A 14,052-nucleotide genomic window follows, 5' to 3' on the forward strand; every position below is an offset into this window, starting at 1 on the left:
TGTTTTGCAAACGTGTCTGCGCATTAGTAATCTTGGACTGGATCCAGGCAGCTTTGGACTGTATCCCACAAAGCAATACAGACGCCCCAGTGCAACATCAAAGCGGCAAGTTTAAGGAAAGTAAATATAAGAGCTTCTAATTATATTACAAGGTCATTACCATACATAAACCAATTCAGAGCAATCCAGGTTTGCAGAGAGCACCTGTTCTTACCCTTTTTCTAAAGCGAAATAATGAACTTTGGCCTAGCAGAAAGAAACTACATTTCAGTGTAATCCTGCAAATGGTTGAGTCTGTGCTGGGAGTGAGCGTACCTACCCCACAGTCTCTGCCAGTTTAACAAAATCAGTTTCTAAGAGTCCCTGAGCATACGCTGGAGTAAACACGTAACGGAGGATCTCAGAAGAGGGAAAGGGCCAGGCAGGGAAGGGGCCAGCCCACCGCCTGTCTCCTGCCCCACGCTGCCCAGGGCAGGCGCAGGCAGGCACGCGGGCAACGAGCGTTACCTGGGGGAGGGAACGCCTGGGCCAGGGAGGCCAACCAGACGGCAGTCACTGGCCTCCCTATCTGCTTCAGAGAGGACGTCTGCTGCCTGTGGCATCGAACGTCGTGGTGTGGAAGAGGTTGTCTCCCCCTGCCCACCCGGACACCTGCGCCCGCCCACCTGCACAGTCAAAACTTTTGCAAGGGCTGTGAGTGCCGAAGCAGTTCTGCCAACGAAGAGCGAACTCCCAAGCTCCCTCATCCACAGCTCATTTGTGAAGTAGCGAGTTTCAAACTGGAGGTTTCAGCAAGGAGAAAGCATGAGTTTAAGCAGGAAACTTCAAGGCCTTATCAGATTTGCTCTTAAGGGCTGATATTACCACATCCAGTCCTGACAATTTCCAACATACTGCTTCCTTCTGGTCCGAAACAAACTCTGGACCTCAGTTCCCTAATAGACCCACAACGAGATCTCAGAGAGCTGACAAGTTATGGACCAGTGAAGCAAAAAGCTCAGGGCCACCTTATTCAATCCTTCACAAGGTTCCTCTCTCAGGTGCTTTGGTTTTCCCTTGTTTCCCACAGGAAGCTATAGAGATGATGGCCTGTCTGGACTTGACACGGCAGCCACCATAAGGCAGGGCCCTTCCAGAGCTCTGTCTTGAGCCGCAGCTCAGACCTCAGGCCAAGCTCATCTGTTCATTACAGCCTGTTCTCCTGGCCCAGGAGGAAAAACCAACCCAAACCTGAAACCCTTCCCCAGCAAGCTGGAATCAAATCCCCAGTCACCTGCCTCTCTTCAAAGAGACCAACAGTCTGCACCACAACTTACTAGCTTCCCCAGATCTCTCAGCTTGCTTGTAGGTTTGCTTGGGGAGCCGAGATCCATTTTTTTGAGTGAAATCACTGCTTGCTTACCAAGCCAGACCCCAACGGGTTTCCTTTCCTCCTTGTGCAAACCTCCTCGTAAGCCCAGATACAAACAATGAATGAGTTCTCCAGGGTGTGGATGATCTTCGGGATTGTTATCTGGATAAAGACAGGGAGGGGAAAAAAGGGAAAATAGCCATCTTCTCTGCAGAAGGAATTCATAGTGTGTCTCCACCATTACGTACTCTTTCTCATGAGAGAGTGATAGATTGACATTAAAGGAATGGCATTTGTCTGAATGTCCATACAAAAAATAAAGCTTGGATATAGAGGAGATAGGAATAACACTGTGGGAGGACGTCTTGGATAGGCTGGTCGTGAAAGAAGGACCCAGGACTTTCTATCCAAGACATATGCCTTCAGTGTGGCCTTGAAGATTTAACATAAGCACGCTAGGTCAGAGAGCCGTGTTCAAGCTACTGCTCCACCATGCTCATTCCTGCAGAGACTGACATACCCATGCCGCTCCTTCTTACACTCTGTCTTCTCTGGGAGATCCTGCTTTCGTAAACCACTTATGTTTTCACGTGAGCAGGAACCTCTCATTCCAGTCACAGACCAGTGTACTATTAGCAATTACAACACTCCCTCTCTGGTTTTAAGCAGAAATTGGTGCCTGCTGCTGATCTCTTCCCCTGAAATTTCTTCAAAAGTGGCACCAAAACTGAATTTTGATCATGTGTATTTTTCTGATGATATGTATTTATCCTTAAAAAAATCACAGCCAGCTCATTTCAATTCCTCAGAGTTAAAACCCCTGGTTTAGCTGAGCACAACCATTTCTGTATATTATGCAACAATCGTGATAAGTTCTTTTCTGTGAGAAAAGACATATATGCCAATGTTTTCAAACTTAAAGCTCTGAGAGCTAAATGAATTCCCAGGTTCGAACACATATTACGTGAGTTGAGAGCAAACAGTAAGCATGGCATGACTCAGAAGAACAGCAATGAAACTGCACATTCCTCAGTGAACTTGTGAATTATGCAAATAGAAAGTCAGAAATTAAATAACAGACTCCTGCCTTGGCATTTGTAATTAAGGCTTTTCATTACCACGCAAGATGCGTAATATAGGTTTGTTAAAAGGCCTGGTTTATGTTTTCTGCTTTGATGGGATAAAAAGGTTTTGTGAAGTTTGGGAAACAACTGGTTTCCCTAAATGCAAACTAGATTCTGCACATTTCACCTGGGTACATTTCAGGATAATTTTTGATGTGTTTATGTTCATCCTTCAGGCAGCTGAACTACTGGCAGTCGTGTTGCTTACTCCTGGAAACCTCCCAGAGAATCTGCAGACTTCAAAGGCTGTTCTTCATATCCTTTAGATATGGTATCTGTTTGAGGAACTCTTCTTTCTGTGATCTCCTAACAGCAGCTGAAAGCCCACAATTATAACCTCCTTGTCGCACTTGTAACTTTCTTTTCTCTTGTACTAAATGGCTCTCCATTTATCTTAAATGCAAATTTTACAAAGAAGAAAATATTTATTTTTCTCAATTTGTTTTTTTTCTGAAAACAAGAAATATACGGGTTTTTTCAGCTCCAGATTTAAAAAAAAAACAACAAAACATGACTGAGATGCTGAAGAAGAAGCCAAGCTCAAGCCAAGCTCAGAAGAGCCAAGCCAGTACAGGTCCCAGTCCTACAATGCACACCACTTTCCCAAGGCCCCACTCACTTTATTCCCTGGGCTCCAGGGGAGACTTTGATTTGCCCATGGAGCACGACACTGAATACATATGGCAACTTGGTAAGTACAATGGATTTAGGATGGACATCCAGGTGAATGAAAATTTGTATCTTTCAGCTTCCAACTTTCATTAAAATATGGTCATATTAAATAACTGAAAATGAGTAGGCAAAGAATCTTATTGAGTGTCTGTGATTATATGTGATACTAAAGTGCAGGACATTAGTAAATACCTTTGAGAAGTTGACAGACAGCAATATAGCAACTGGAATATAGCAGGTAGGGAAAGTGTGATGGAAAAATAGATGGAAAAATCACTGAACTGTAATTACATTTTAGTAAATTATTTGTTGCTCTGCATATTATAAATATGGGTTTTCAAAAATCGAAAGAGATCTTTAATGTCTTCTCACGTGTCTTTCAGTGACAATCTAAATTCAACCCTTTTTTGGTCATGATAGCTGATCTGGAATTGATCCTACACTCAAAATCTACAAGCCAATCCAAAGTACACTGCAGGTCCAAGAACATTTCAGATATAATCATGAAAGATATATTAACATAAATACATCAACATATTTAACATAAGCATACGTTTTCAAAACCCAGTTTTGGACTGCACTAAGAAAATCTAAAGCAGAAAACCAAGCGCAAGCTCTCTTTGCTGTACAGATTTCCGGTTCACCTACATCCACAGATCCCCATTGCTTAGACAAACTAGACAGCTCTGGGTCCCCTCTCTCTTGACCTGCCTGGACTTCCTTCAGTCATTGCAAGATAAAGGCTGCTGGTGAGAACACATCAGTTGTGCTCAGCAGGACTGTGCTGACATGCTGCCAGACTAGATCCAGTCCTTTACGGCCAGGCTCACACAACAGGCTCCTCGTGTGAGACCATTTGGTGCATCGGTGCTGGAGTGCTCCCACACCCCCGTCCCTGCCCCTGCCTCCTTCCCGGTGTGGAGCTAAAGCCCTTCTCTTTCCTCCTGACTTTGGACTGCTTGATACTGCTGACAGGACATTTGACAAGGTAGCATTTCCCATGGAATTTCCTAGATTTGAACCAAAAGTTCACTGAATGGCATCAGGGTGACAGTGACCCCTACCTGGGCCCTCATCAATAAAGCAAGGTTAGAAACTCCAGCACGTTCTTCCCACATCACCCTGAACAGAGAGACAAGGGCCAGTCCCTGGGACAGGAGCTGGGTCTGTTCCCCGCTGGGGCTCAGGGAGCGTGGAACTTTCTGCAGCTGACTGGGGGCAGAGACCATCATCCGTGGGCACATCGCTCAGGCGCTCCTGGGAGAAGTACTAAGTCCTCAGATCTTTCTCCCCAACCACCTCCAGCCCCAGCTGAGCACAGGCAATGACTGACCCAGCTGAAGGGGTTTTGGCAGTCATGGAATGTGATCTGGGGGTTATTCTAGTGAAGATACAGCAAGATACGGCAGCCTGAGGCAGGACAGCAGATCCGCAGCCCCTGGTGACTCACTCGTTCAGCTGCCACCAGCGCTGGCAAGGTGCAGGGCAGCTGTGCAGGATGCTGCTTCAGATAGTGAAGGCTTCAGACACCTGGAAATTCCCCGGGGCCTCTCAGGTAATAGGCTTAATCAGGTGGCAGCATTCAAGGCAATAGGTTTCCCAACATCTGCAGCTGCTCATTTCATGGCCTATCAACTTGCCAGATGGCCCCAGCCAGGCGCATACCACCGTGGTCTGGTTGACCTGCCTGGCTGACCCACTGCAGGCCCCAGAGATGCTCTTTGCCCTCTGCCACCCTCTTCTCAAAGTCTCTAAACCACCTCCTGGGGCTGGAGCAGAGGTGCCCTCTTGTGGCACCCGTGGAGGTCTGTCACCTCTCTGGATCTGCCCATGCTCCTGCTCCTGCTCTCCAGGTCTCAGCTGCCATGAGGCTCTTTCACTGCACGTTCCATAATCTTCCTGTGGACTGAGATTAGGCTGACTGACCTGTAGTCCCCTGGATTCTCCTTCTTCGCCTTGAGGGTGGCTGTGACACTTGCCTTTTTCCCATTTTCAAAGACCTCCCCCAATTACCAGTTCTTGCCTTCTCCCAGCCTCTCTCCTAGCCCCTCTCCTCTCAGTCACCTGTACACAAACCCCTCCCAACTCACCATACTCATCTTGGCCATGCTATTCACCATAATCCTTTCCACCATGCTTTGCATCTGTACAGCTCCTGGTTGCTCTTCCCGCACTCCTGCACGGCAGGACCCCGGTACAGAAGGAAAAACTCTATTTGCCCCACTTCAGCTTACCGCCATCGGGAGTGAGATTGAGGGAAGAAGAGAGAGTTGTCCATGAGCCTTTTCTTTCCTTGAAGCGACTGCGAGGTTCAGGCCTCCCAGAGAACTCCCTGCCCTTTACTGTATAAATTCTCCCCGCCCTTCTATACAAGTGGGATCAGGAACTGGCTCAGGGGAACCAGGAGTGTATAAGAAAAGTAGAAATAGTGCATCCCCTCAGGAGGCTATAAATCATTTGAAGACCCCTGCTTTCCCTCCTGGTAGAAGATCATTGAGAGAAGAGAGGAAAGGAACGAAACTTGAGCATCTAGAGAAAAACTAAAGAGAAAGAGAACCCCATTTGCCACCCTGAATATAAGAGTCCTGCCTATAAAATTTGGTACAGGTTTCTGACAGCAATTTGTGTTCTCATGGCTCAGCTGATAATAAATCAGAAAATACAGGCTCTCAGAAGACTCCTCCTTCTAAAGTAGGGATAAACTAGACACTTACTTCTAAAGTAGGGACTCTTCCAGATGTTCTCCTTTGAAAAGGACAGATTCCAAACAGGCTTGTTCTCAGGAGCTGAATGGGGATGCTGAGCTGAGCTGCTCAGATACTCTTGAGACCCTTTGAGGACAAGGCCACAAGAAAGAAATACCATGCACTGCCTTTCTGTGTGTATCATCATCCTTGTGAGATGACTCTTTCTTTTGCACCTTTAACCAGGCTGAGGCCCTGGCAGAGGCCCATCTGACATCATGACTGCATTAAAAAATGAGTAAAACAAAATGTTTGACTGATCCACAAAGAAGAGCCAAGAAAATATAGGTTTTGAGTAGTAAATGTGTTTGATGTTCTGTGTCAGTCACCCAACTGAAAATCTACTTCACTGAGCCAAGCATTTTGCTCTCCTCTTTAGATGTCAAAAGCATTAAGTGGTTCCTTCACTCTATTCCCTGACCCTACAGTAAAGGCAGTACACACAGCAAATGCATTCTTGCCATAGGGAAACAAGCAAAAGCTGGGGTTTATGCCCAAATTCTCAGTGTGTAAGCTACAGGGAAGTGAAAGTTACTACAGAAATCAGACAACTTCATAAAACAGAGGCCATCGACTCTGATCAACCTGTAATAACTCTGACCTTTAGACCATAGCTCACTTTTCCCTGGCCAAGACAACTCCTATCCTTTTTCCTGTTGCTGCAAATGTTTGAGAAAAAGTAATGAGAATTCATTAGAAATCTAAGCCCTTCTGTATTTCCCTCCTAGTCAGTGCAGGAGAAGCAGACGCAGTAACATAGGTATCGTTATAGAAACTATCTGTAGTAACTATGTGGATCATTCTCCACAATAGACACGTTCTCTTTTTGGCAACGCTCACAGTTTTAAATGAAGTAGAACTGCACCCTGCCCTGAGGAGTTCAGTTTAATTTGCTTGGCAGTCATAACCTCCAATAACATCTGGAAGGTCAAGAAAAAGGTTTCTGGCAAAATAAGATTGCTCCTGCTAAATACTGAGGGTAATCCCTAATTGCTGTCATCTATAAGGATATTTTCACAGATTTTTAAAGACATGAGAACCAACATCTCCTCAGAAGGACTTACAAGCAGTCGCTGATGGTGACAATGGTAACATGGTTCACACCACACCCTCTATTACCAAGGAGAACAAGGAGAAATACAGAAAAAAAAAAAATTATCATTCTAATCTAATGACAAAAATATCTAACTATCTAAAAGGTTCACTTGAAGTTGATGGAAGTGTTTTAGGTAAAGAACCATATGCCTCAAATGATACTACAGTTATTAGGAATGGGATATTCTGGAAGACAAATACAGCCTCTTTTTTTTTGTTTTGAACCCAGGAGCCCTTCACTGAGCAACAGCAGCCGCACAGCTCTGAATCCCAGGTAGGTTAATAACAGCCATCAGCTCCACTCTCAGCGTGACAGCAGGATCCCAACCAAGTTGATAGAGCCTATGTTTTAAACAGAAAATCCTAACTAATACATGTGAAGAGATCCCTGCTGCATTTAAGCAATGAAATTTGGTGATGCACATTCTGCAGGTCTTGAAGAGTCATGAAGTTCCGCAAATATTTGTTTAATGCGTGGAAATGGGTATGTGTCAATCATCCAAGTATTACCTAGCTTCTTGAAATCTAGACATAGATAAACAGCCTTGATTTTCTTCTTAGTCAAACCTATTCAACAGTGATTTCTCCTGTAATATCATTTCAGACAAGGTTTTTTACTCTCTAGCAAAACCTCACCTCTCATTGAAAATGGTAGCAGGCATAGTTTCTTTCTTGGTTGGAACGTTAATAATCCACAGAACAAACCCTGGTGCATAGCCAAGCAACTCTTCGGAAATGTTTTCTAAAATAAGCAGATCTGGAGCATATACCATGGCTGTGTCTGATGGCTCTGCTGAGCCATTATGTCCATCCCTAAATGCATGTTTGGTGCAGTACTGCTACGCGTTTCATAGCGTACAGCAGGTGTGCAAAATATGAATCACAAGTCACATTTTCATTCGGGAAGTTTGACTCCTCAGGTAGCTACTAATCATAGCCTAGGTTCGGCAAGAAGCAAACGCCAGCTGAACGGAAACACATCGGCCAATACTGAGGCTTCAGTCAGTATCTAGCATCAATCCAACAGCCTGGGCCGTCCTCCTGGTGCAGCAGTAAACCTTATTGCATACGCAGTACATTTGAGACTACTTCTCTCCGTCTGCGTGCCAGGAATCTGCTGGCACAGCAGCTACCCGCTGCTTAGGGGCAGCCCTATGAGGTGTTGTGTCAAAATGGCCCCTCACCAGGAAGCACGTCCTCTGAAGGCCCTGCAGCGCACGGGGAAGATCCAGGGTGGCAGTGACTTTCACCGTGTGTTTTTGCAGTCCGCAGACCTTTGTGCTTTCTGATTGTGCCAGGCTAATTTTCTGCAGGCCAGGCTTTGTGCTATACACCAGCGTGCCTGCTCTAACAGTTTCTCTCCTGCCATGGGAGCTCTAGACCTCCCTAGTGGTGGTGCATCAGTTGTTTAGGAACCAGACACATGTTCACCCCAAATACTGCCTGATTTTTTAAGATAAACTGCCATCTATTTGGTTTTCCTTAATCCATTATGTTTTCCACATTCCTGTAATCTGCTGCGCATAACCAGCTGAACCATTTTTGTGGTGAGAGTCAGGCGGACAGCTGAGGAAAAGAACTAGGACAGCACTGGAAAAAAACAACTGGTTAAGAAAATAAATGCGTTTTGAAATGTTCAGCTAAAGAAAAACTGAAAAGCATTAGCTTTTGCTGTTTGGCTTTTTCAATGCTCCGAACTTTCAAAATAACTCTAAAAACATAAGGGAATAGTTTTTATGAAGTCATTTTAAAATGGGAAAAAAGACGCAAATGTCACAATACAAATGCTGGATAGTTTCAATTTTGCAATATTATTTTGTATCCTCTTAAAAGAACTTTTGAAAAAAAGACAATATATTTTCTAAGTATTTAAATGTTACAAAACCAAAATGTTTTACCAAAATAAAACCATGTTCAAAAGAATCTTGTCTTTTTTTCGCTCCTCCCACCCACTCTAAATATGCCCTTCTTTTTGCCATAACCTCCTGTGATTTGGGGTTACATCTATTACTGTCTTCGGTTTCCACCTGTAAAATTTCCATATTTCCTCTGTTATCCAGACAATAACTTATTTGGAGCAGAGATTTTTTTTGCGGGTATGTTTGTTCAGTGCCTGTCGGCACTTACTCTTGACCTTGATGATAGTCAGAAGCTAACAACACTATCCTAACATCCTCCTCTGTACCAAAAATTAACAACTACTGATGCCGTGGGTATTTCTCAGGCAAAGAACACCTAACATATTACCAAATAGACAAGGATTAATAATATGTTTACCAAAGACACCAAGAAGGCTGAGAGAGATTTAATTTAATTTAACTTACAATAAAATACTCAGGTTTTTTCCTTTCCGTTTGAATTATAAAGGCCTGCCTTCAACTCATGTTTACTGGTAAGCTATTGTGTAGCCCATACTGAAGACTCAGTAAGAACAAAATTTTGGGATTAATTCTCTCTAAATGCTGAGAAGATGGTATACATGCAATGTTTACTAGGTAATTTAAATGGCTGTATATTCACTGGCAATGTATAGTGACTCATTTCAAAAGCTTTCATCTAATTTAAAAAAGTCTACCATGAAAGACTGAAATTGGAGAATTATATACATTAATCCTGCCATGGCCTTTTGAATGTGAATGATAATTTAAAGACTTTTATATGGCATTTAATTTATATTTATCACAACAGAGTAAGAACAATGGTCACATGTTTGGGAAATAAAGAGTGGGAATTACGCGTGTACTTGGAAATTGAACTGCCCCATTTCTTGTTTTTTCCATCTCTTTTTTTCACCGATTTTTCCTTGTTCAGACAAATTGAATACTCTGGCATTTCTCATATCCTGAGAAATCCTGTACTACCCTGGCGTTTTTTTAATATGCCAAAATAATTGGTCAAGATGAAAATGAGCTCACTTTTAAAATAAACGTGGGGGTTTTTTTTAAGTTATAAGTGGGAGTTTTTTCACCTTGCCTTTCTGAGAGGGAGGACACAGAAGAGCTGATAGCATAGCCCACGTGTTTTATTGCAGCACTTAACTGTAATTATACAGCTACCAGAGAGCCACACCAAGCCTTCACATTTTCCTGAATTTTTTAGCTTACACAGGCCAGCATCACATATCCCACCAGCTTGAAGAAGGTAATCTTGAAGGTACTAATGTGGTTAAAGTTGAGGAAAAAAGGGTTATAAAATTGTAACTTGGACATGTGCCACCTCTGCACTTTAAGCCCAGACTGAACTACCATCCACTCTACTGCCGACATGATGGCTGAGGGCTTAATGCAAAGGATTTAACGACTCGTTGGACACAAAGGGTCATATGGTAAAGAGAGCTGAAAGTTGCTACAACGCATTGATCAACTTGAGAGGTTAAAATAGCTGCCACAATGGAAAACTAAAATAATACACACACACATTTCATCACTATAGAATTTCTCTTTACCCTTAATAAAATGAGCTTCTGTTTTCTTCCTTAATAAGATTCTTGCCATCTCACCAGAGACCATCTGATAACTTTCTGTGCACCCGGCAGAGTACAAAGGTTTAATGTACGCTGTCCCGGCTACTTAGGCCAGCAGGACCTGAAAACATAGATGATTAAGCTAATCTCTTTTAGATTTTTGTGCTTTACTGAAGACTTTATTAGTTCTGCTGGAAATTTCAGGCTCAGGAAGGAGCGACTGGGCGCGAAGCGGAGCACAGGTAACGACCTCCCCTGAGGCGGCGAGGGCAGTTTCCAGGGCCGTAGGCCTTCCTAGTCCCTGAAACACTGACCCTCCCCAAAGCCTGGCCGACTTCAAGTGTGGATGTGGCGTTTCTCTTTGGTTTGGGGTAGAATTTAGAATGGGTGTTTGCTGTATTTTGTCGACTTCCGTGCTCTTCCCGGTGCAGCCGCTGCCCAGAGCACGGACCCGTCCCCCCGCCGCGGCCGGCGCCTCCGCGGCCACTAACAGTCCTGTCCCGCCCGCCCTTGGCCGCCCTGACTCCCCCTCCTGCTCGCTCCCGCCCGCAGAGGCAGGGCCAGGCGCTGCCGGAGGGGGGCACTCAGGCAGCAGCGACCATCGGGCCCCGCCAGCCCGCCCCGCCAGCCCACAACCCTGCCCGGCCCGGCACGCCGCCCCGCACGGGCCCCCGCTCCCGGGCCTCCCGGCCCCGCCACCCCCGCCAGGCGGCGCCCGCGGCGAGAGCGGCGCTCTAGCCCTGCCGGCTCTGTGGTGCGGTCTCTACGGCGCCCGCACCGCTTACCCGCGCGCCCCGCCCCCCGCGGTCACACCACTCGCTCGGCCGGCGCTGCGTCAGCCAGGCAAGATGGAGACCGCCGAGGAAGGTACCGCGCTCGCCCTGCGCCCGCCGCTAGCCCCCCCCGCCCCCCTCCACCGGCCGAGCGGGGGCTTTGCCCGCGCTGCCTCGAAAGGTGGAAGAGCGGGGGGGGCGTCACTGGGCCCGGTGGCCGCTGGGCGGGCCGGGGTCTGTTTATGCCCGGGGGGGCTTCGCGTATCGGGGCTGCAGGTGCCCGGGCCGCCCCCCGCCCCTCCTCTGCCGGGCCCGCCGGCCTGCGGAGGGGGCGCGCGGGCTGGTGCGCACGCGGGTGCCCCTTACATAAGCGGGGCCGTTGGGAGCCGAGCGCTGCGTGGGGGGTGGGGGAGGGGAGGGCGGTGCTGTGGCAACACCCCGGCGTGGGGCACCGGCGCGGGGCTGGCCGTTATCGGGGCTGCTCCTGGCCGCCTCGGGCGGTGGGGACCCGCGGAGGCTTCCACCGACTACGTTCTTTTCCGGCTGGGGCTTGACAAGGGGAGAGTGGGGGGCTCGGGGGCGACTTAGAGGTTTTGTGAAAGGAAATCCCGGGGCGGAAAGCAGAAGCCGGGGTGCTTACGCTGGGACCGTGTAAGAGGCCGTGAGGAGGGGACTGACCGCCCCGAGTCGTGCAGAATCCTTTCTGAGTCCCGTTTTCTCTTGGCCGGCAGACGCTGTCCTGTAACTTGGCGAGTTTTAAATCTCCACTTCCAGCTGAATAGTAATAGCAGCTTTAGCTGCTGCTGCTGCTTCTTTTGCAAGGTTAATTTTGTTTTGTATGCTGGAAAATCTATTTGAAATATTGAAATAGTAAAATGATGCAGGAGCTGACATGTTTCTCTGTCTCTTCTACAAGAGACTAATACATAGTAACTTACCTCATTTTTAAAAAAGAAGTTGTCAAAGAGATCATAGTCATGTTTTTTTAATGTGTAGTTTCCATTTTTAAGGGTATTGCTTTACTTGAGATCAGTTGTGGATATGTTTCGTCAGCACTTTTGCTCTGCTCAGATAATGTGGAGGAACTATGTAGTTCAAGCTGATAATGCAGAACTTTCATAAACCAGGACTTCATATTGTAGCGTAAACCAAAATAAATAAAGGATGTGCTATGTTTCCTGCAGTATTTGAGCTTTGTTTGTCATCTTAAGCAATAACTACAAATATATATTGCAGTAGCAAGACAGTTCTGAGGAAAATATTGTGTGTCTTGGCTTTTGTGACTTTGGCATCGTTTTGAATGTAACTTTTTATCTAGTGGCACTTGATTTTCCAGCTTGAGAGGATTAAAAAGAAAAGAAGCTGGAAAAACGTGAAACGCCAGATGAAATAAGACAGCACCTTTGTAGAAATGTCCCTTGGGTTATGCTGTAGACATTTTTAGTACTTGTGAAAATAGATGGTTTATCAAAATATTAGTTTTTTTAAAATCTAACAACTTTTAAAAGTGCTGCAACTCTGTCATGCCTCTGTAGATCAACAGTTACTTACAGGGATGAAATTAACAAAGTGAAACTTTGATTGCTTGGCCTCTGGTTCCCCAGAAGACCTGGATTATTGCAAACTGTGAAGTGGATACTCAGAAATGACCAGCTGAGTTCCCACCACTCCAGTAGTGGGTAAATCCATCTCAGTGGATGTAATTCAATCCACTTGAATTTTGATAATTTGATACAGGCTGATAATTTGTTACAGACTGTTAACAGTGGTGGTCTTTGATCATACCCGCTTTTACGGGGCTTAAGCAGGTGAACAGAGATCCAGGAAGAGAAAGAAGAGGGGGCTGTTAGTTACATCTTAAGGCATTCGCTCCTTTAACTAAACTTTTGTGTTAAACTCCACATTTGGAATTTGGACTTTTCTGAGTTTTTTTTATATATATATATAGACACACATACAAACACATATACATGTAGCCTTAGACATTATATTGTAGTCTCACCAATGTTACCCTCAAAAGCTCTGAGTAGTAGGATGAAAGTAACTAATCTATATACTCACTTTCCATAAATACCACTAGAATGTTACAACTTCTTCTACAGTTTCAAACTTCAATTCCCACTATTAGAATTTCACGACACTTGCCAGAACGCTGAAGAGGCTTCCCAAGGTTAGAAAGCTTTAAGCACTGGTAGCAGAAAAGTCTGCCTTAGTGCCCTAAGGAAGAGGAAATCCGAGCTCTAATGTTATCGTGTGCCTGAACTTCTGCTACAAAGTGTCAAATGGACTTTCCTAATTATTGTTAGCCCATTAACGATATTATGGCCATTGTGTTTCTAATGGGTTTCGTGCTTGACTGAAGTGTATTGTGGAGCTAGAAAACTTAACTGGATGGTGAGAGCTCAGGTGAGAGAGGCAGTGTAGGGTAATGACAGTCAGACCGAAGTGGCAGCTGCTTTGCCTGGGAATGAATGTGAGAGTTGCTTCTCTGGAGCACCTGAAAGCACCAGATAACAGGTTTTGCTGATGAGAGGTACTTCTGTTTTCTTTCTAGTGAAATTGGTTTGTTGCTAAATAACGTTCACTTTTGGATATTACAGTGACGAACATTCAGTTAGAGAGGTGATAGGCAGAGAATCATTCTCTGGGGGAACAAAAAGAACAAAAAAGAATACCCAAGGTCATTCTTTCCAAAACACACACATGAAGAACAGGATGCAAAGTGTGTGTGCAAGTAGAAAAATAGCATCTATTACACGGTGGAATTCCCTCTGCACATGACAGTGGGTCATAAGGTGCATAGCTTTACATGTTGACTCTCAGCGGGGTT

At 45.4% G+C, this 14,052-nt stretch overlaps 2 protein-coding genes across 9 annotated transcripts in view; one reads left to right on the forward strand and one right to left on the reverse strand.

Annotated features, from left to right (window-relative positions):
* The window catches only part of DAP (death associated protein), a 305,538-nt gene that overhangs the window by 35,875 nt on the left and 255,611 nt on the right, over window positions 1-14,052 (reverse strand). The gene's annotated exons all lie outside the window — the stretch shown is intronic.
* The window catches only part of MARCHF6 (membrane associated ring-CH-type finger 6), a 57,448-nt gene continuing 54,610 nt past the window's right edge, over window positions 11,215-14,052 (forward strand). For 4 of the 8 annotated variants that reach the window (XM_075142446.1, XM_075142448.1, XM_075142453.1 and 1 more), the window contains exon 1: window positions 11,215-11,316. In XM_075142446.1, coding sequence (XP_074998547.1) covers window positions 11,298-11,316 — 19 coding nt within the window. In that variant the 5' untranslated portion in view covers window positions 11,215-11,297. The remainder of the gene's footprint in view (window positions 11,317-14,052) is intronic. The other 4 variants (XM_075142447.1, XM_075142449.1, XM_075142451.1 and 1 more) reach the window with 1 other exon arrangement.

Source organism: Calonectris borealis, chromosome 2 (genome assembly GCF_964195595.1).
Source record: "Calonectris borealis chromosome 2, bCalBor7.hap1.2, whole genome shotgun sequence".
Classification (NCBI taxonomy): Eukaryota; Metazoa; Chordata; class Aves; order Procellariiformes; family Procellariidae; genus Calonectris; species Calonectris borealis.